Source organism: Helicoverpa zea, chromosome 27 (assembly GCF_022581195.2).
Source record: "Helicoverpa zea isolate HzStark_Cry1AcR chromosome 27, ilHelZeax1.1, whole genome shotgun sequence".
NCBI lineage: Eukaryota > Metazoa > Arthropoda > Insecta > Lepidoptera > Noctuidae > Helicoverpa > Helicoverpa zea.
Genome location: NC_061478.1, coordinates 5,479,384 through 5,501,351, shown reverse-complemented (window position 1 = coordinate 5,501,351; position 21,968 = coordinate 5,479,384). Strand labels below are relative to the sequence as shown.

Genomic DNA, 21,968 nt, shown 5'->3' with positions numbered 1-21,968 from the left:
AAATTTAAAAAACGTGACTGAAAATACACACACACGTTGCTTTGTGAGTAAATAATAGGCTGATGATTGCACAAGTTTTTGACATACAATACAATACTTACCTTAATATTTTTCTTGGAAATTGATAAGAAAATGGAGTATAAAACCACCCTTAACGGCATTTCAACAACATTCTTGTGTCAGCACTCGAAGCAAACTATCATGTCTCTCAAGGCTATCCTTATCCTCTGCGCCCAGGCGCTCCTGCTCAAGGTAACACATTTTACTTTCATTTTGTTTACTTTTGACTTTCCTACATTTGCTGAAGCTAACACATTATTTTATTTAATTTCCAGTCAGCGGTGGGTCAGTGCACCAGCCGCGCTGCAGTCGCTGACGCTTCTGCACTTGCTGCCCCTTGCAGCCTGGCCGCTCCTGCTTGGGCTTACGATGGACTCGCCTACCCTGGTGCTGGCTTGGCAGGCACAGGTCTGGCTTACAACGGACTAAACGCTGGCCTTGCAGGCAGAGGCCTGGCTTACGATGCAATCTACGCCCCCGCCATGGAGTTCAGCCCCACCAGTGGCGGCGCTCTGCCTGTCTCCAGCGCCTCCGCCATCGCTCCCGTCGGTATCTCCGTAGTATCCGACAACGTGTATGAGGGTGTTCTGTCCGCGGCTGGTGAGCTGCCGTTCGTGGGTACTGTGGCTATGGAAGGTGTGGTGCCTTCTGCCGGTGCTGGCGCCGTCAACCACGCCTGCGGTAATGGCAGAAACGCCATGATCAGCGAGACTACTGGTTTCGGTGCTGCTGGTGCTTATGGTGCTGGCTTGGGAGCCATCAGCCCTGCTGCTGGTTTTGGAGCTGCTGCCTATGGAGCTGGAATTGGTTCAGGTCTCGGTCTCCGCAGTGGTATTGCTGGCAGAGGCTGTGGCTGCCGCAACTAAGAACTTATTTGGAACACAAAACTAACGTTCTGATTCTGTCGATGAAATAAAGCGATGTAATTAACCTTTTGTCTTTTAATGAACTCTTTTATGTAATCCTCTTATGAACCTTCTTATGTTCTTCTGTTATACAAGCTGTTGATTTGCATCTGTGCCATATTCAAGGACGTAATTATGCTAATGATTCTCGACCCAAATCTACAAAAAAATTGGTACGTAATTGAAAAAAAAAAAATCGGAATTCCGTCAACGTCATCTAGCCGTATTTAAACTTGGCGCGTGTGTGGCCTTAAGACCGTGCTGCGCCCTCACACACGCAAACACAAAGCATACGCAACGATCATTCATAAAATTGGATTATTTCTGAAATACCACGACATTACAATGACAAAAAAAACAGTGCATATTAGCTATTTCCCGTCTACTGTAATTCCAATCGATTATTTACGTATTTTATATCCTCCTCCTGAAATATGGCACAAATGCAAATCAACACCTTGTATACTCCTCTTATATACTCCTCTTATGTACTCTTCTTATATACTCTTATGTACTCCTCTTATGTACTAATTTTATATACTCCTCTTATGTACTCCTCTTATACACCGTGACTTTTTAGTCGTCTTACAACGGCAGCCCACTTCATGTATCCAATAACTAGTAAACGTTCATATATAAAAAAAAAATATTTATGAGATTTGAATAATTTAAAAATAAAAATTAATTCATTATTATAACATCCTGTTGTGAGCGCTGCCCGAATCTTGTATCAATGGAGCGCGGCGCGTTGGGAAGGTACAGTTTGATACGTAAACATTTTTTTTCTACCACCTATTATCTTAATTAAGTAAGGCTATAAAATTAATAATCGTGTCTAGTGGTATTTTATGTCGGATAGATTGAGTGGACCACCTTTGTAAGACGACTAAAAAGTCACGGTGTATGTATACAGGAGTAGGTAGGAGGAGGAGTACATAAGAGGAGTATACTCCTCTTATGTACTCCTCTTACATACTCCTCTTATGTACTCATCTTATATACTCCTTTTATGTACTCATCTTATATACTCCTCTTATGAACTCTCTTATATACTCCTCTTATGGACTCTCTTATGTACTCATCTTATATACTCCTCTTATGTACTAATCTTATGAACTCTCTTATGTACTCCTCTTATGTACTCATCTTATGTACTCGTCTCATATACTCATCTTATATACTTCTCTTATGAACTCTCTTACGAACTCTCTTATGTACTCTCTTATATACTCCTCTTATGTACTCTCTTATGTACTCATCTTATATACTCCTCTTATGAACTCTCTTATGTATTCCTCTTATGTACTCATCTTATATACTTCTCTTATGTGTGCCGCGCCCCTGCTTTGCATGGGGTGATGCATTTCTGCTCAGCGAGGGCTGTTTTACAAAGGTTTGTCTCATATTTTGACTTTTTTTTTATTATTTGGCTTGTTTATTTTTTTTTGTGCTGGGTATGCCTCGAATCCATTAGTCATAAACTTTCTTATCTTCCTCTTATGCTGAGTGAAATATTGTCCATACGTTATCATAAATCAAAATAATTCGAAAGACAGGACGTTTATTTTACGGTTTAGACTGTGTTTGCACAGCTGAATAGTTAAAGTAATTGATGCAGCTGCCCACTCACTATCCAATGAAGTTGGCATAGTTTCTAAGACATTAATAAAATTACATGTTTTTCATATGTTATGTGCAATAGTTTCAGAGCTCCGATGGGTTAAATATTAAGTCAAAGAATAAAAAAGGATAAATTGCTCAAATCATAATCGTTTATTTGTCGCATTACAGAAATAGCTTTTCAGCAGTACACGGGGGTAGCGAGAGGAGCACCGCAGCCGCAAGCGCATTGACCAGCGATAGACACGGCACCAGCAGCAGCCACATCACCACCGAATCTCACAGCACCCATGATGGGCACCTGTCCATACAGAGCGGTGTTACCGGCGACTGGCAGCTCACCAGCGACCGCCACGTTGCCTTCACCGGCGCCGCCGTACGCGGCGACTCCAGAGCCGTAACCGGCAGCGCCAGGGTAGGCGAGTCCGTTATAACCCAAACCAGAAGCCAATCCGTAGGAGCCAGCCAGACCAGCACCAGCCAAGCCGAAAGGAGAAGTCAAACCAGAGGCCAGACCACAAGGAGCGGCTAATCCGTAAGGAGCCAGGGCAGGAGCGGTCAGACCATAGGGACCAGCGTACGTGGCGTCAGCAACCGCCGCGCGGCTGGTGCACTGGCTGAACACAGACTGGAACAATGAAATAATGTGAGCATGTGTAGGTACTCAAACTTGAGGAAATTAAAAACCCCTTCTCATTTAAGAGGAGCAAAATCAAAAAATTTAAAATTATGTAACACTATTTCTCACCTGTACCAAGCAAGCTTGGATGCAGAGGAACACGACAGCGAAGGGAGACATTTTTGATGTTTGTGTTCAACGATGAGCTGAAGACTGAATGATGACCTGAAAATGTTGACACAATTTATACCCAATGCCTTATCAATAGCAACACTTCATAGGCCTATGTTTCGAAATTTAAAAAACGTGACTGAAAAAAACATTGGGAAGTTCTTTTGTTAGTAAATATTATGTAGTAGGCTTATCGTTCTTGCGCAAGCTAATTATAAGTTACACTTACCTAAATACTACTTAATGTTATTAAAAATTTAAAGATAAGAAAATGGAGTATAAAACCAACAGCAGCAACACTGAATATCATACTAGTGTCAGCACTCGAAGCAAACTATCATGTCTGTCAAGGCTATCCTTATCCTCTGCGCCCAGGCGCTCCTGCTCAAGGTAAGACATTTTACTTGGATTTAGTTTACTTTTGACTTTCCTATATTTGCTGAAGCTAACATATTTCTCTTTATAATTTCCAGTCGGCGGTGGGTCAGTGTACCAGCCGCGCTGCAGTCGCTGACGCCTCTGCACTTGCTGCCCCTTGCGGCCTGGCCGCTCCTGCTTGGGCTTACGATGGACTCGCCTACCCTGGTGCTGGCTTGGCAGGCACAAGTCTGGCTTACAACGGACTGAACGCTGGCCTTGCAGGCAGAGGCCTGGCTTACGATGCAATCTACGCCCCCGCCATGGAGTTCAGCCCCACCAGTGGCGGCGCTCTGCCTGTCTCCAGCGCCTCCGCCATCGCTCCCGTCGGTATCTCCGTAGTGTCCGACAACATGTATGAGGGTGTTCTGTCCGCGGCTGGTGAGCTGCCGTTCGTGGGTACTGTGGCTATGGAAGGTGCGGTGCCTTCTGCCGGTGCTGGCGCCGTCAACCACGCCTGCGGTAATGGCAGAAACGCCATGATCAGCGAGACTACTGGTTTCGGTGCTGCTGGTGCTTATGGTGCTGGCTTGGGAGCCATCAGCCCTGCTGCTGGTTTTGGAGCTGCTGCCTATGGAGCTGGAATTGGTTCAGGTCTCGGTCTCCGCAGTGGTATTGCTGGCAGAGGCTGTGGCTGCTGGAACTAAAAAGTGATATGGAACACAAAACTAACGTTCTTATTCCGTCGATGAAATAAAACGATACAATGAACATGTTGTCTTTTTATTGTTACCAACAATTTTCAAACATAAGTAGATCCCTTGATTCCAATGATGTCTCTAGGTTAAATTAATTATCAAACATGGAGGCAAAACTGACCTATGTACATAGAGAGTCGAATCAAGGGATTAATTCATGTACAAAAATAAAAAATGTGAAGTCAAATATAATATCAATTTTTCTTTCACACTTACTTTAAATTTGAGAAATGTTCATGAATTCTTTCGGATCAAATTCTGAGATCTTTTCATACGAAAAATAATATTTTTTAACAAAAGTAACCGACTTCACAAAAAAGCAAACTTTCGAAATCAATCTACACGTTCTCAAGAAATACATGATATGTTTCCTATATTAAAAAAAAAAAAAAAAAAAAAAAAAAAAACAAAAGATACGTGCATTCTAAATTATTTGTAATTATGTCAGTGAGACCCATAGACATAATATTAGTAAACAGGACTGCGCATATAAACCCAAAAAACGAGCCGAGTGAAACAGTTAGTACGGAGGCTGTCTGTCCCTTTCTAATAGGGTGACTATGAGATTAAGCTATGTGAGACAAATCCGAATTTGCTAAGATTATTAAACACAGATTAGTATTGTAGTTTTAACTTACGCAGTTTGTGACCTTAAGATACTAATAAAGGCTTTTAATAATTAGCGGAAATTAGCAGTATAAAAGCAGGAAGATTCGAAGTGAAGACTGTTTTTTTTTGTATTTCTACTTCATATATAGACTGCTGAGCCATTTATGTCGCCTTTCTTCATTTTTTGGGAAGCTATAACAATAGTACAACAGTTTTAAAATCCATCACCCATATTTTGACTCGTTACAAGAATTCATGGGCACCCTAGTTGTTTGGTTTACGAAAATGTTATTATTAGCTAACCTGTGGAACGATATATTGCAACCACCATAGGATTCACTTTTGCAAGTAGAAACGCAACACTTTTTCACCATTTTAATAGTTTAAATTGATTTAATACAAAAAAATATAAACAAAATTTTAAATGCTGATTACGCGCCAAGAATGTTCAGGGTTACCGCTAGAAAATAAAAAAAGTAAAATAAAAATTTATGTTGTTTATGTTTTAATAATAAATACGAATAAATTAATGCGATTGTTATTAATTTGTTGACTTACAATTGTTAAAATAAGATAAAAATATAAGTGATTCAATTGTTTTTGGGAAGACAAAACTTTTGATCACAACATTTTTTTTATGCTGGCAAGGTGTTAGAAAGAGACAAACAGCCTCCGTTCGAACTATCCCTCTTGGCTCGGATTTGCCTCTGTGTATTATGCAACCAATTTAGTACCTTATTGCGTTAGAATAGAGTTCATTTTCGTAAATATATATTTTGAGCGTGCGCAATCTTGTTTAGTAATATTATATCTATGGTGAGACCACACACGATGCGGCACGAGTCTTATAAATAAACAAAGATCATGTTACTGCAGGTCATTGAAAGCGTGCGATGAAATTATTGTGATTGCAATTAGTTAAGCGTAATATTAATTATATAACGGCCAATAGAGTATGTATTTTATGTAGAAACCTATTGCTATGTAATCCCCCCCCCCCTTATCTAGGTCATTTTAATTATAAGCATAAGAGTTTTTGGTCTATTTTTCACACATTTCTTCCATTTGCGTTGACTGATTGCATTTTCTGATAGTAAGCTTTTGACAAAGGCAGCGGCTATTATGACAATAACATTGGACGACCATCAGGCCTCTGCCTCGAATTTTGCGGGCAGCGGGGCGGCGGCGGCGGCGGCGCGGGAGCGGCAGGATCTTACGCGTATAATCAAATGGAACGGCCCTCGAATACAGCGGCGCGGGAGCGGCGCGGCGGCGGGCAACGAGCGGTGCGCTCCAGTCAAGCGGTGACCGCCCGCGTTGGGCGTCTGCATTGTAGGCATAATGTTATACATTTTTTTTGTGACGTATCAAAATGTCTTCGGACGTGCAAGAGCTAATTATTTCGGCCATCTTTGAGAGGACACCCATATGGAACAGCAAACACAACAGAACACAACACTACACTACTATAGCGCCGCGCGATCTGCCCGCTAGTTTCGAGAACAGGTATGCGTTGCCCGCCCCGCTCCCGCGCCGCCGCCGCTGCCGCCCCGCTGCCCGCAAAATTCGAGGCAGAGGCCTCAGAAGTCTAGCCAATTCCTAAAGTAAATGGCTAGGCTGATTGAATGATCGGTTGGGGCTGAAAACCAGTGCCGGGACTTTTAGTTGCATGGGGTAATGGTTTATGCTGATCAAGGGCTGTTTCCAGAGACGTCTCGTGGATTTCCACTTACCCTATGAATTTTTTGTGTATTATTTTTCTTAATTTTTTGTTGTGTGTATATTTTTCACGTATAAATATTTGTTATCGTCGTTGTCGTATAAATATTACTTCTTATCTCTCTACACTAATCAAACGAACTATTGTCTCTATCAAATCAAATTTTTCAGTAGATATTTACTTTACGTCTGACACTATGATAGAATACCAGAATGGTTTACACAGGTAGTGTTGCAGCCACATACACTACACGAAGGTTTTTGGCATAGTTTGCGAGACAGGAGATTTTCATATGTTATGTCTTAAACTTTCACTGTAGTGTTGGGTTTTAACAGTCAGTCAAAGAATAAAAAAGGTAAGTATGCCCAAATCATAATGGTTTATTGTTCACATGACAGAAATTGCTGTTTCAGCAGTACACGGGAGTAGTGAGAGGGGCGTTGCAGCCGCACGCGCACTGTCCGGAGATGGACACGGAACCAGCAGCAGCCACAGGACCGCTGAAGCTCACAGCGCCCATGATGGGCACCTGTCCATACAGAGCGGTGTTACCGGCGACTGGCAGCTCACCAGCGACCGCCACGTTGCCTTCACCGGCGCCGCCGTACGCGGCGACTCCAGAGCCGTAACCGGCAGCGCCAGGGTAGGCGAGTCCGTCATAACCCAAACCAGAAGCCAATCCGAAGGGGCCAGCCAGACCAGCACCAGCCAAGCCAGCGGTAGGGTAGGCGAGCCCAGCTAGTCCAGCGCCGTAGCCAAGGCCGGAGCCGCAGGGAGCGGCGGTGGAGAGAGCGGCGGGGGCGATGATGGTAGCAGGTGCGTATGCGCCGAGACACTGGCTGAACACATTCTGTACGAACAAGAAAATCCATTGAAATAAAAAACGGAGCTACAGCATTGGATAGAACAGTAAAATCAAAAGAATAGTTGACAATTGAAGAAAACAACGCATTTCACTCACCTGGACCAAGCAAGCTTGGATGCAGAGCAACAGAACAGTGAAAGAAGACATGTTTCAAGTGTGTTCAACGGAAGCTGAAGACTGAATGATGAACTGAAACTTTTGATACATTTTATACCCAGCGCCTTGTCAACAGCAACACTTGATAGGCCTACATTTCGAAATTTCTAAAACGTGACGGAAAATACATTCTTTGACGCGTTCTTTTTTTAGGTACTTAGTAGGCTAATTGTTCTTTCACAAGCTTTTGATTAACAATAACACTTACCAAAATACTTTTATTGGAAATTGATTGATAAGAAAATGAAGTATAAAACCAGCGCCAGTTACACATAACATCATTCTAGTGTCAGCACTTGAAGCAAACCATCATGTTTGTCAAGGCTATCCTCATCCTCTGCACCCAGGCGCTCCTGCTCAAGGTAAGACATTTTATTTTGATTTGGTTCTTCTTAGACAGTTTGTAACTTTTTACCAAAATATAAACCAATTTGTAAATGTGAACACCATGTAGCATTTTAATTGTAATTTTATCCTCATTTGTCTTTGCCTACATGATCTTCGCATGCTGTTACTGTATGTATCAATACATACAAACTGTAATACCATATTATTTTTAAAAAGAGTAACTATGGAGTTTCTTGCCCGTTCTTCTCCATAGGAAGCTACTTTTGGAATGGGCAACTAGAATCAAACTTAGTTATAATTTTGACGTTCATAAGTGCTTGTAAAGGCCTAAATGAAATAAATGATTTGACTTTGACTTTGACTTTGACAGTCTTATAATAGCTAAAGCTAATACATAACGTTTAATGTGGTTTAATTTCCAGTCGGCGGTGGGTCAGTGCACCAGCCGCGCTGCAGTCGCTGACGCCTCTGCACTTGCTGCCCCTTGCGGCCTGGCCGCTCCTGCTTGGGCTTACGATGGACTCGCCTACCCTGGTGCTGGCTTGGCAAGCAGAGGTCTGGCTTACAACGGACTGAACGCTGGCCTTGCAGGCAGAGGCCTGGCTTACGATGCAATCTACGCCCCCGCCATGGAGTTCAGCCCCACCAGTGGCGGGGCTCTGCCTGTCTCCAGCGCCTCCGCCATCGCTCCCGCCGGTATCTCCGTAGTGTCCGACAACGTGTATGAGGGTGTTCTGTCCGCGGCTGGTGAGCTGCCGTTCGTGGGTACTGTGGCTATGGAAGGTGTGGTGCCTTCTGCCGGTGCTGGCGCCGTCAACCACGCCTGCGGTAATGGCAGAAACGCCATGATCAGCGAGACTACTGGTTTCGGTGCTGATGGTGCTTATGGTGCTGGCTTGGGAGCCATCAGCCCTGCTGCTGGTTTTGGAGCTGCTACCTATGGAGCTGGAATTGGTTCAGGTTTCGGTCTCCGCAGTGGTATTGCTGGCAGAGGCTGCGGCTGCCGCAACTAAAAACTTGCTTAGATGACAAATACTATACTGCAAAAGTAATAAAATGTTCACGCAAACGAAAAATGCCTATTTAATCTTTTCTACTATCCTAACTTATTGTTAAAGAATTGAATCAATCCAGAGAAACCTAAAATTACACTAGTTGTAATAATTCTTGAATCATAAGTCTTACTACTAGTTAATACTACATAGTACTAGATACTAGTTAGTACTTACAAGTCCAGCTTATAATTGCTTTTATAAAGTCTCTCGTCGTAATATATTACTATTGTAGTGACCTTTTTATATAACACTAGCTTCTGCCAGCAGTTTCACCCGCATCCCGTGGGAACTACTTCCCGTACCAGGATAAAAAGTAGCCTATAGCCTTCCTCGATAAATGGGCTATCTAACACTGAAAGAAATTTTCAAATCGGACCAGTAGTTCCTGAGATTAGCGCGTTCAAACAAACAAACAAACTCTTCAGCTTTATACAGGCCCGCCGTAAGCGGGCGTGCATGGTGTGCACCGCACGCGGGCGGCACGTCCTAGGGGGCAGCAAATCGAGCGACTTATCACGTTATATTTAAAAAATACAATATCTTTTTACCAATGATTTGATTTCAATATTACCGAACACCGAACAGCAATAGCGCTAAGAATGTTACTTACACTGCCGATTTCAGTTTTCAGTCAGAAAACTATTTAAGATCAAGGGCAAAAGCCCCGGGCGGCACGATTTAGGGGGCGGTAAAATTAAACCATAACTATTGATTACTGAATTATGAAATAAAAATATTTAGTAGATAAGCAATAAAATTTTAGAAAAAGCCGCCCTCACTATGGTCGTGTCCTGTCAATGAGGGTTTTCGATACTTTTTCTGCCGCCAGGCGGCGCTTCGTATGCGTCAGGTCCAAACAGCTGTCAAATAGTATGGAATTGTAGGTGCCGAACTTATTGTTTATTGAAATTCTGTTATATTGGAAGTGTTATTGATTTTATTATGGACTACGGTCAGAATAAGGTTTCCGAACTAAAAATTGAGCTAAGAGAGAGGGTGCAAAAGTCACTGGTACTAAGGAAAAGCTTGTTGAAAAATTTGTTAACACAATATGATTTAGTTTTTTTTATTTACTCAACCGCAATAGTACAACAATAATGCAGTGCTTTAATTATAAAATAAAAAAAAAACACTAAAATCGTTCACTATTCATAGTAAAGATAAGCACTTTGACAGTTACCTGGACCTGACGACTCGGTGCTGCCACCTCGTGGACGCCATTTTAGAAAACCCTCATTCTAACGGCTTCACCCTTTGCATCCCCAAAAAAATTCGCGCTCGCTGCGCTCGCGGCTCCATGTATCAGACATCGTTATTAATCTTTGTTTAATTGTTGAGGCATTCAATTCCGAAAAAAATATTTTTCATGGCTTTTTGCTCACTTTGGCTTTTTATGATATGTTTACTTCATGAAAACACTAAGGAAAGAATCGCGCTCGCTTCGCTCGCGGCTTCGTTGCTTTGTTAACTTACAGTGGTTTTTAGCTATTCTGTGTCCTTAGACTACAAAAATTTTCGCGCTCGCTTCGCTCGCGCTTCCTTACATATGACATAATGTCTTATTCGGTAACTTTTTCATCGGGAAACCCACCAAAAAAATTGTCGCTATCAACATCTTTTACTGAATGAAAACATTGTTATAGGTATTTAAGTTCTTTAGTTTGGGTTAAATAATAAACTGTTCTAAGTACTTTGACATTCATATGTTGGTACCTAATAATCACAATCTTTCATCAATCAGTAATGATTGCACAAGGCGACGCCTTTGGTTCCAATTAACTTTTCAGACTATAAAAATTTCGCGCTCGCTTCGCTCGCGCTTATTAACGATTGCTTCTCTCTTCTTACATCGCGCCAGGCGCACTAAAATATTATGCATGAAACATGGATATACATATAAAATGGGGGTCCGGACCCCCTCGTCCCCCCCCCCCCTAATGGTCCATGGTTTCAAATGAACATGAAATTTTTGACAGCTAGGATACAAGAAAGGTTTTAGGATTTAGAATACCTTCCTGTACACTGCAAACTTTTAGTTAGCCGATAGTTTCTTTGGGCTCATAAATCAGAATAAAGATGAATGGTTGTACGCTCATTATAAAGATCAGGTATTTAGCCGGTAATAGACCGGCTACAAATACGCTTATATTATACAAATAATAGACCTATGCTACAAATACGCTTGGTCGTGGCAGTCAGATATTCATTTCTCTAATACAAGTACCTTCTGCAGTAGCCGTACAGATGAAGATGAAGCCAACATCATAAAAGATAGGAATGGGCCATTCTTAATAAGGGTATAATGGGAGTTGAAATAAATGTTGTTTTGACTAATAACAGTAACAAAGCTAAATACGGTCATACATAAAATCATTTATTTTAGAGTTAGTAGTAACATTGTCTAGTACAGGTAAGTGTTGTAGGGAGTATTGCAGCCGCAAGCGCATTGTCCGGAGATAGACACGGCACCAGCAGCAGCCACATCACCGCCGAAGCCTACAGAGCCCATGATGGGCACCTGTCCATACAGAGCGGTGTTACCGGCGACTGGCAGCTCACCAGCGACCGCCACGTTGCCTTCACCGGCGCCGCCGTAGGCGGCGATTCCAGAGCCGTAACCGGCAGCGCCAGGGTAGGCGAGTCCGTCATAACCCAAACCAGAAGTCAATCCGTAGGAGCCAGCTAGACCAGAGCCAGTCAAGCCGAAAGGAGAAGCCAAACCAGAGGCCAGACCACAAGGAGAGGCTAATCCGTAAGGAGCTGCTAGGGCAGGAGCGGCCAGACCATAGGGACCAGCGTACGTGGCGTCAGCAACCGCCGCGCGGCTGGTGCACTGGCTGAACACAGACTGGAACAATAAAATAATGTATTAAAAGACGTTTACTCAAACCCGATGAAATTAAAGAGTCCTGACTCATATAAGAAGAGCAAAGCCAAGTTAATCCGAAATTAAGTATAACTATTTCTCACCTGGATCAAGCAAGCTTGGATGCAGAGGAACACGACAGCGAAGGGAGACATGTTTGATGTTTGTGTTCAACGAGGAGCTGAAGACTGAATGATGAACTGCATCCGTACCCGCGCTTTTATACTTGACACTTAATCGTTATCAGCTGACCTCACGTTTTCATTTTGTAACTTCAAAGAAATATTTAATAGGCTGTGTTAATTACTATTGTGTACAATTAATATTATGCCTATCAGCTTTCACAAGCTTTACATAAGTAACGCCTTACCCTAATACTACTTAATTTTCTTGGAAGTTGGACGATAAGAATATCGACTATAAAACCAGCAGCAGTAACACTGAATATCATTCTAGGGTCAGTACTCGAAGCAAACTATCATGTCTGTCAAGGCTATCCTCATCCTCTGCGCCCAGGCGCTCCTGCTCAAGGTAAGACATTTTATTATGATTTGGTTTCTCTTAGACAGTCTTATAATTGCTAAAGCTAACACATAATTTGGTTTAATTTCCAGTCAGCGGTGGGTCAGTGCACCAGCCGCGCTGCAGTCGCTGACGCCTCTGCACTTGCTGCCCCTTGCGGCCTGGCCGCTCCTGCTTGGGCTTACGATGGACTCGCCTACCCTGGTGCTGGCTTGGCAGGCAGAGGTCTGGCTTACAACGGACTGAACGCTGGCCTTGCAGGCAGAGGCCTGGCTTACGATGCAATCTACGCCCCCGCCATGGAGTTCAGCCCCACCAGTGGCGGCGCTCTGCCTGTCTCCAGCGCCTCCGCCATCGCTCCCGTCGGTATCTCCGTAGTGTCCGACAACGTGTATGAGGGTGTTCTGTCCGCGGCTGGTGAGCTGCCATTCGTGGGTACTGTGGCTATGGAAGGTGTGGTGCCTTCTGCCGGTGCTGGCGCCGTCAACCACGCCTGCGGTAATGGCAGAAACGCCATGATCAGCGAGACTACTGGTTTCGGTGCTGCTGGTGCTTATGGTGCTGGCTTGGGAGCCATCAGCCCTGCTGCTGGTTTTGGAGCTGCTGCCTATGGAGCTGGAATTGGTTCAGGTCTCGGTCGCCGCAGTGGTATTGCTGGCATGGGCTGCGGCTGCCGCAACTAAGGACCTATTCTACTAACAATACGAATGTTCTCATATTCTCAAACTATCAAAGAAATAAATAACGAAGTATATAAATTATTTTGTGACTTTTTATGAAAATCAGAACTTTGCCTCTTTGCAAACATTGTTAAAAAAGTTTGGAATCTTTTTAAATCATCTTTTTTATGAGAAACACAATGAATGAGCTTTTAAGCCTGCTTTTTGATTATTATGTTTATTAACCGCAAAACCTTTGATTACTTTGTCTGCAAGTAGACCTTGTTCTTCACGAAAACGTCAGTGTTTAAGAAAAACCGAATTTCATGGTGTTGGTATTCATTGCTAGAAACCTGATCTGATCTCGCTCTGGATAATCAAATAGACTTTGTAGGGATTCAGTGTGACTGATTTATAATACGATTTTTTTTTATACTTACAACAGGTTTTAGACGGAGTTGTCTTAAGACCGTAATGCATTTCTGACCTTAAAAATATATATTAATTTGACGCTTGATAAGCGACTGCCGGCCGGACCCGAAGGAACTACCACCCTCACCCATATCAGAACTTAAGGTTTTGACTTTTGGTTCATTGAATCTGCCGACTCTTTTCCCAACAATATTGAGGTCGGCTTCCAGTCTTACCGGATGCACTTAAATACCAGTGATTTACATGAAGCTACTGCCTAACTGAAAAACTCAACCCAGTTACCCGTGTAATCCGATATACCTTGGCCTGACTGGTTGACTGGCTTCTGTAAAATTTTAAAGCAAAATATTCAAATAACGGCAGGGATCCACCAGTTAATCTTGCCTTCCGAAAAAACTAATGAAGTCGTCATCACGAGATGGCCAAAATCCGCCGAACGACCACACCAAGAGTTGCCTAACCTTATGATCGATCTGACCGAGCGGCTGACTAAACCGACCTCTTCCGTGACTTTTGATTGATACATTTTTAATTTTACCTAATATGTGTCTTTATTTTGTATATCGGCACTTAATGTAATAAAGCAACATCGTTAATTTGAGCACGTACGAAGTTATATAATAAACTCGACACGTGATGACGGACGTGTCAAATATTTATGTCATCGACGATAACGCTGCGTCAGATCTTTCCTTGTTATATAGAAGTTCATGGACATATTTACGTCTTCATACGTTAAGTTGACAAAGACCAATATAAGTGGTGAACTTTGGTAGAACCAGCAGTAGACACATATGTTGCGGTTCAAATGATGACGACGATGTTAAGAAATAGCTCTATGTAGCATATTGTTCTGCTTCTTCCTTTATCATAACATTGATAACTTAAGGTTTTATTGGTAGTCAAAGTTGATGAATAGAACGGTAAACATAAAAACAACTGTTGTTTCTATATGGCATTCCATTTCATGTTAACTAGTCAAATAAGTAGTAGCTAAACCAATAAGCATAGCCTGAGTTGTCTGCACATCCACCGAGGTAGCCGAGAGCTGGTGCGGCGAGGTACGCGGGGTAGGTAAGGTCACCGGGACAACAGGGGCAACAGCACCACCGATTTACGAATTTATGCCAGTTTGCAACATTACTACTGACCCAAAAAGACAATTCTTGGAGTATTAAAAACAACATATTATATCCATGGTAATTTATTTCGTCTCAAGGTTAAAAACATCCGTTGTGTGTTCCCAACAAGTTCTTAGTTCCAGCAGCCACAGCCTCTGCCAGCAATACCACTGCGGAGACCGAGACCTGAACCAATTCCAGCTCCATAGGTAGCAGCTCCAAAACCAGCAGCAGGGCTGATGGCTCCCAAGCCAGCACCATAAGCACCAGCAGCACCGAAACCAGTAGTCTCGCTGATCATGGCGTTTCTGCCATTACCGCAGGCGTGGTTGACGGCGCCAGCACCGGCAGAAGGCACCACACCTTCCATAGCCACAGTACCTACGAACGGCAGCTCACCAGCCGCGGACAGAACACCCTCATACACGTTGTCGGACACTACGGAGATACCGACGGGAGCGATGGCGGAGGCGCTGGAGACAGGCAGAGCGCCGCCACTGGTGGGGCTGAACTCCATGGCGGGGGCGTAGATTGCATCGTAAGCCAGGCCTCTGCCTGCAAGGCCAGCGTTCAGTCCATTGTAAGCCAGACCTGTGCCTGCCAAGCCAGCACCAGGGTAGGCGAGTCCATCGTAAGCCCAAGCAGGAGCGGCCAGGCCGCAAGGGGCAGCAAGTGCAGAGGCGTCAGCGACTGCAGTGCGGCTGGTGCACTGACCCACCGCCGACTGTAAATTAAATTGAGTTACGTGTTAGCTTCAGCAAGTATAGGAAAGTCAAAAGTAAACTAAATCAAAGTAAAATGTGTTACCTTGAGCAGGAGCGCCTGGGCGCAGAGGATGAGGATAGCCTTGACAGACATGATAGTTTGCTTCGAGTGTTGACACAAGAATGATGATCTGTGAAACTGCAGCTGGTTTTATAGTCGACATTCTTATCGTCCAACTTCTTAGAAAATTAAGTAGTATTAAGGTAAGTGTGATTTATGTAAAGCTTGTGAAAGCTGATAAGCATAATATTAATTGTACACAATAGTAATTAACACAGCCTATTAAATATTTCTTTGAAGTTACAAAATGAAAACGTGAGTTCAGCTGATAACGATTAAGTGTCAAGTATAAAAGCGCGGGTACGGATGCAGTTCATCATTCAGTCTTCAGCTCCTCGTTGAACACAAACATCAAACATGTCTCTCTTCGCTGTCGTGTTCCTCTGCATCCAAGCTTGCTTGGTCCAGGTGAGAAAAAGTGCTACATAATTTTGGATAACACATTTGCATGACTTGTACACATTTATAATTTAGTCAGGTTTGAGTACCGATCGTCTAATATATTATTATAACATTGTTCCAGTCTGTGTTCAGCCAGTGCACCAGTCGCGCTGCGGTTGCTGACGCCACGTACGCTGGTCCCTATGGTCTGGCCGCTCCTGCCCTGGCAGCTCCTTACGGATTAGCCGCTCCTTGTGGTCTGGCCTCTGGTTTGGCATCTCCTTTCGGCTTGGCTGGTGCTGGTCTGGCTGGCCCCTTCGGATTGGCTTCTGGTTTGGGTTATGACGGACTCGCCTACCCTGGCGCTGCCGGTTACGGCTCTGGAGTGGCCGCGTACGGCGGCGCCGGTGAAGGCAACGTGGCGGTCGCTGGTGAGCTGCCAGTCGCCGGTAACACCGCTCTGTATGGACAGGTGCCCATCATGGGCTCTGTAGGCTTCGGAGGTGACGTGGCTGCTGCTGGTGCCGTGTCTATCTCCGGTCAATGTGCTTGCGGCTGCAACACCCCCTACAACACTTACTTATATTAGACAGCGATTGGATTCAATATTAAAAACTAAGAATAAAGCCAATTTGAATAGCAAATCAGTTCTTGTTTTTTTCATATTTTTTTCTCATTCCTGTACAGATTATTTATTTGAAGCACCGCTTTACATAAGTCAAGGATTAGGAGAACAAACTAATAATTATTTTCCAAAAATAGTATCTATGTAAATGTGGTTAATCAGAAGCCAAAATCGCTGATGATCTACCGTGGTGACGCACGTCACTACTCAAATTTTCTTTTGACGTCACACTCATTTCTCCTTTGTAATTACTCCTCCCTATTGACTCCATCATGTATTTCCTTAAGTAATACCTAATGTATATACACTTTTACGAACTCTCGCTATGTACTACCTTATTTACTTCCTCAAGTACTCCCTTATATCCTCCCCTTATGTATTTCCTTCATAAAACTTTTGCAAAATTAGCAGGCACCTAAGAAGAACATGGTTTTCAGACTTCATATTTGGTTGAATAGGTTTTTAGTGACTGGAATGTATTACTAGAATCTAAAGGGTTAGAGTGGCGTGAGAGCGTATTCCATATTTGGATTTCAGAGAAAATTGTTACCTTGTGTTGGAAAAAACTTGGTATAAAGATCGTCAGCGTTTTGAAAGGTATTCGATTTTATTTAGAAAAAATAATAATGAAGTTTTAATAACTGATTATATAATGTACAAACTGTGCACAATTTTGGCAGAATTTTCATCTGTACTGTATGTTGAGATTGATGGCCATATTAAGTGATTTGGTATTTTTTTCTTAACCTTTCCACTGGTCAGATATTGTACCGATACGCATTAAAATATTGTTTATATTTTTTTTTAGGGTTCCGTACCTCGAAAGGAAAAAACGGAACCCTTATAGGATCACTTTGTTGTCCGTCTGTCTGTCTGTCTGTCAAGACCCTTTATCATAAGAACGCGTGAACGTATCAAGCTGAAATTCACATGAAATACTCGGGTCTATTGTCCCTTTAAGCTGTGAAAATATCAAACTTCTAAGCCAAGCCAATCAAAAGATACAACCGATTATGTCGATATTTTCAACAAATTTTCGACACTCGCAAAGGAATCAAAACCTACAGGGTACTTCCCGTAAACTCAGAATCTTGAAATTTGGCATGAAGCATTGTCATATAATGCAAATATAGGAAAAATTGCGAAAATCACATTTTTTTTGTTATATAATATAATAAAAATATTTTAATAAAATGAAACTTACTACCTTATTTCTCACGAATGAATAAAGGTACCAAATTGAAATTTATACCAAATACCTAGGTCTATTGTCCCTTTAAGCAATGAAAAAATCAAACTTCTAAGTTAACGCGATCAAAAGATACAGCAGTTTTACCGACACCTTAGACGAATTTCCGTCACACGCTAGGGAATCAAAACCTACAAGGTACTTCCCGTGAACTCAGAATCTTGAAATTCGGCACGAAGCAACGTTATAATATAGTACAGATAAAGGAAAAATTACGAAAATGATAAATTTGAAGTAACATAAAATATTAAAATAATATTATTTTTGCTTACATGACATAAAATATTTTTTTAATAATTATAAACTTACTACTTACCCTTTTCCACATGAACGCGTAGAGATATTAAAGTTTTGATAAAAAGTGAAATTCATAGCAAACACTTCTTAAATATAATGGCCTCTAAACTGTGAAAAATTTTAAATCATTCAAAGGTCATTGGGCACCTTAGTATGGAAACCATACCCACGGCGGATACGAACGAAATATAGCACAGTATAATGATTAAGGCTCTGATTTACTATGGCATTAGTCTCATCAATGTGAACCATGGGAATCTAGAGAAAATCAGGTGTAAACATCAAATATTTTCCTCATTTCAATGGGGAATTTAAACGACCACGTTTGACGGATTTGAGAAATCATTTCTTTGTAGTGAAAGAGTATACTCGCCGTTTATTTCCATTGTCATCAGGTCAGGATCTGATGATGGAAATCCTGAGAAATCGAGGGCAACTATCAGAAATTGTAGGCATGCATAGGATTTAAACTTGATTCTCAGATGTATGTCTGGTGATACTATAAAACAGGGAAGGTTTAGAGCTTACCTGATGATGGAGACGTGAGAAAGTCGAGAGAACTCCTTAACGGTATGTTTTTAGTTACGTCGTGTTTATATTATTCGTATTGACGAGAACTTTTCACAAAAGTTAAAAATAAAAACTTTTTACAAAAAAAAAAAAACTACTTCTAAAAACAACAAGAAAACTGTTTATATGCATCGGTCTAGATCTCGGTGGTTAAATAAATATAGATGCATCCTCTAGACACCGACTTCTAGACCGATGCACCTAACATCTTTTTAATTTCTTTCTTGCTTTTGTTTTCTTGTTGCTTTTTTATATGTTTGAAGTTGGATTTGTTTGTAAAATGCTACAAAATAAAGCCGACTTTATAAAACAAAGAAAGGGACAGAATACTTTTGTCAAGGCTCTAGAAACGTAAAGCCAGCAGCCCCGAATCCTACTCTCTAGAGGTCGTTGTTACAATTCGACAGCTACAAGTCGTCAGGCGGTTTCGAAAAAAACCTGAAACTGGGGCTCGTTAGGTGATTAATCCCTCAAAAATAAAAGATCCCATTCCTGCAATGGCTGCTTTAACCCAAGTTAGTAGTGAATTCTCGTCACCTAAAATAAAATAAGCTCCAACACAAGGTTACGTTATAAATTGTAAAGGAGTTCCCATAACTATATCTGATCTTTGCTATCGATCCCACAATGGCAGTCAAACCTATATATGTGGAAAGTCTTCGCCAATCCGAATAAAATAAACCCAAACACGTGGTAGTTGCAACATACCGTTCAGGAGTTCCCTCGACTCTCTGTAGTCTCCATAATCAAATCAGCTCCAAACCTTCACTGTTTACCAGTACCCTCAAAAATACACTCACATGTCTGGTTATGACTCGATGCGTGCCTACAATATTCAAGAGTTGCCCTCGATTTCTCAGGGTTTCCAGATCCTCATCAGATCCTGGTCATCCGAATTGGCATCTTCCTTCTTTATGAAAATTCTTTAACAATAAAAACTAGCATTGCAACCTGTACAATCCTCTGAAACTGCTTGTCTTTTATATTTTTCAAACGATCCTGGACATTCGTCTCCATGGAATTTTAATAAAATATTATATTCAAAGAAACGTCATACCATTCTCCACGATTTAAAACTACTTTGATTCATGTCCGCCACTACAAAGCGGGTCAGATATGCCCAATGACCTTTAGACATAATTAGTTATTTTCAATCAAATTTCTGAATGATGACTATAAAATGTTGTATATAAATAACTTTAATAAAATAACTTTTACAAGGTACTGGCCTACTATTTTAGTTATATTATAAAATAAAAAATATTAACTATTTTGACTCTCACGAAATTACCATAACTAAGATTGTTCTAAACTTAACGGTTGGCGCGAAACTCACTTTTTATCTATACAGGATTTGTACGGAACCCTCGCTGCGCGAGTCCGACTCGCACTTGGCTGGTTTTATTTTTAATATTCTAAATAAACACAATTTAGACGAGTATTCATACTGTCTTGTGTTTGCTGTAGTGGTGCTGTCAAGGTGTTGTTTTTGCATTGGTGATTAAAATTCTAAATCTGGCACAAATATATAGTTAGTGTAGGTACTGTGTAGGGTCAATTACAGTGCTAATCCATTATGTGAAAATTGTGACGACCAAGCGAGAGTACCTCAACTTAGCACAAACTCGCATTTAGATAAGACCTGATTTTTTATATAAAAGTATCATCATCTTCCGAGCCCTTTCCCAACTATGTTGGCCAGTCCAGTCTTACCGGATGTAGCTGAGTACCAGTGTTTTACAAGGAGCGACTGCCCTGTCTGACCACCTCAACCCAGTTACCCGGGTAACCCAACACCCCTTGGTAAGACTGGTTGTAAGGCTTACTGGCTTTTGACAACCCGTTACGACGATGTTCACTGACAGCTGGGACCTATAGTTTAACGTGCTATCCGAAATACAATAATTGGTGTCCAAGATATATACTTAGAAAGTACACACAAAGTTAGAAAAGTTGCATTGATTTTTTAAATTATTTATAAATATGTGTAATCAAAATAAAATCAGCATCATAATTATTATAGGACTTTGCCCAAAATACTGGCAATAAGTTTAAGTGGATAAAAACTTTAAAACAATAAAAAAGTGATTTTTGTTTGTTTTTCCTTTTATTAAGCTGTTTTAGTCGCAGACTATTCGATCAGTCATAATTGAAGGTGACATATTTAGTTCCAGCAGCCACAGCCTCTGCCAGCAATACCGCTGCGGAGACCGAGTCCTGAACCAATTCCAGCTCCATAGGCAGCAGCTCCAAAACCAGCAGCAGGGCTGATGGCTCCCAAGCCAGCACCATAAGCACCAGCAGCACCGAAACCAGTAGTCTCGCTGATCATAGCGTTTCTGCCATTACCGCAGGCGTGGTTGACGGCGCCAGCACCGGCAGAAGGCACCACACCTTCCATAGCCACAGTACCCACGAACGGCAACTCACCAGCCGCGGACAGAACACCCTCATACACGTTGTCGGACACTACGGAGATACCGACGGGAGCGATGGCGGAGGCGCTGGAGACAGGCAGAGCGCCGCCACTGGTGGGGCTGAACTCCATGGCGGGGGCGTAGATTGCATCGTAAGCCAGGCCTCTGCCTGCAAGGCCAGCGTTCAGTCCGTTGTAAGCCAGACCTGTGCCTGCCAAGCCAGCACCAGGGTAGGCGAGTCCATCGTAAGCCCAAGCAGGAGCGGCCAGGCCGCAAGGGGCAGCAAGTGCAGAGGCGTCAGCGACTGCAGCGCGGCTGGTGCACTGACCCACCGCCGACTGGAAATTAAACCACATTAAACGTTATGTATTAGCTTTAGCTATTATAAGACTGTCTAAGAGAAACCAAATCAAAATAAAATGTCTTACCTTGAGCAGGAGCGCCTGGGCGCAGAGGATGAGGATAGCCTTGACAGACATGATAGTTTGCTTCGAGTGCTGACACAAGAGTGATTTTCGGTCTTGTTGCCGTTGATTTTATACTCCATATTCTTATCTATTAGGTAAATACAAATAAAAATTAAATAGTATTTAGGTAAGTGGAACTTATGAAAAGCTTATGCAAGAATGATAAGCCTACTACATACATGCTTAGAAAGTTTAAATGTATTTTCAGTCACGTTTTTCAAATTTCGAAATCTAGACCTATCAAGTATTTGTCAGTGTTTATATAGGCGTTGAGTATAAAAAGCGTCAACATTT

At 42.2% G+C, this 21,968-nt stretch overlaps 8 protein-coding genes across 8 annotated transcripts; 4 read left to right on the top strand and 4 right to left on the bottom strand.

The window, feature by feature from the left end:
- The first annotated feature begins 117 nt into the window (after positions 1-117).
- LOC124643509 (fibroin heavy chain-like) lies at positions 118-4,499 on the top strand. Its single transcript, XM_047182512.1, has 3 exons — positions 118-252; positions 336-854; positions 3,936-4,499. The coding sequence occupies exons 1-3, from the start codon at positions 133-135 to the stop codon at positions 4,437-4,439; spliced, it is 1,143 nt and encodes a 380-aa protein (XP_047038468.1). The 5' UTR covers positions 118-132; the 3' UTR covers positions 4,440-4,499.
- On the bottom strand, positions 2,718-3,408 carry LOC124643506 (chorion class A protein Ld12-like). Its single transcript, XM_047182509.1, has 2 exons — positions 3,334-3,408; positions 2,718-3,213 (listed from the first exon to the last, which is right to left on the bottom strand). The coding sequence occupies exons 1-2, from the start codon at positions 3,382-3,384 to the stop codon at positions 2,767-2,769; spliced, it is 498 nt and encodes a 165-aa protein (XP_047038465.1). The 5' UTR covers positions 3,385-3,408; the 3' UTR covers positions 2,718-2,766.
- A 2,680-nt stretch (positions 4,500-7,179) lies between the features above and the next one.
- On the bottom strand, positions 7,180-7,854 carry LOC124643507 (chorion class A protein Ld12-like). The gene is made up of 2 exons (XM_047182510.1): positions 7,781-7,854; positions 7,180-7,669 (listed from the first exon to the last, which is right to left on the bottom strand). Exons 1-2 carry the CDS (start codon positions 7,829-7,831, stop codon positions 7,229-7,231), a joined length of 492 nt encoding a protein of 163 aa, XP_047038466.1. The 5' UTR covers positions 7,832-7,854; the 3' UTR covers positions 7,180-7,228.
- Positions 7,855-8,151: 297 nt separating this feature from the next.
- On the top strand, positions 8,152-9,201 carry LOC124643210 (chorion class B protein Ld34-like). The gene is made up of 2 exons (XM_047182089.1): positions 8,152-8,202; positions 8,611-9,201. The coding sequence occupies exons 1-2, from the start codon at positions 8,152-8,154 to the stop codon at positions 9,199-9,201; spliced, it is 642 nt and encodes a 213-aa protein (XP_047038045.1).
- Positions 9,202-11,644: 2,443 nt separating this feature from the next.
- Positions 11,645-12,283, bottom strand: LOC124643529 (chorion class A protein Ld5-like). The gene is made up of 2 exons (XM_047182541.1): positions 12,214-12,283; positions 11,645-12,091 (listed from the first exon to the last, which is right to left on the bottom strand). Exons 1-2 carry the CDS (start codon positions 12,262-12,264, stop codon positions 11,645-11,647), a joined length of 498 nt encoding a protein of 165 aa, XP_047038497.1. The 5' UTR covers positions 12,265-12,283.
- A 296-nt stretch (positions 12,284-12,579) lies between these two features.
- LOC124643528 (chorion class B protein Ld34-like) lies at positions 12,580-13,314 on the top strand. The gene is made up of 2 exons (XM_047182540.1): positions 12,580-12,640; positions 12,724-13,314. The coding sequence occupies exons 1-2, from the start codon at positions 12,590-12,592 to the stop codon at positions 13,312-13,314; spliced, it is 642 nt and encodes a 213-aa protein (XP_047038496.1). The 5' UTR covers positions 12,580-12,589.
- Positions 13,315-14,974: 1,660 nt separating this feature from the next.
- LOC124643531 (chorion class B protein Ld34-like) lies at positions 14,975-21,715 on the bottom strand. The gene is made up of 3 exons (XM_047182543.1): positions 21,636-21,715; positions 21,027-21,545; positions 14,975-15,480 (listed from the first exon to the last, which is right to left on the bottom strand). The coding sequence occupies exons 1-3, from the start codon at positions 21,684-21,686 to the stop codon at positions 14,977-14,979; spliced, it is 1,074 nt and encodes a 357-aa protein (XP_047038499.1). The 5' UTR covers positions 21,687-21,715; the 3' UTR covers positions 14,975-14,976.
- On the top strand, positions 16,012-16,659 carry LOC124643530 (chorion class A protein Ld5-like). Its single transcript, XM_047182542.1, has 2 exons — positions 16,012-16,076; positions 16,192-16,659. The coding sequence occupies exons 1-2, from the start codon at positions 16,026-16,028 to the stop codon at positions 16,636-16,638; spliced, it is 498 nt and encodes a 165-aa protein (XP_047038498.1). The 5' UTR covers positions 16,012-16,025; the 3' UTR covers positions 16,639-16,659.
- Positions 21,716-21,968: the final 253 nt, after the last annotated feature.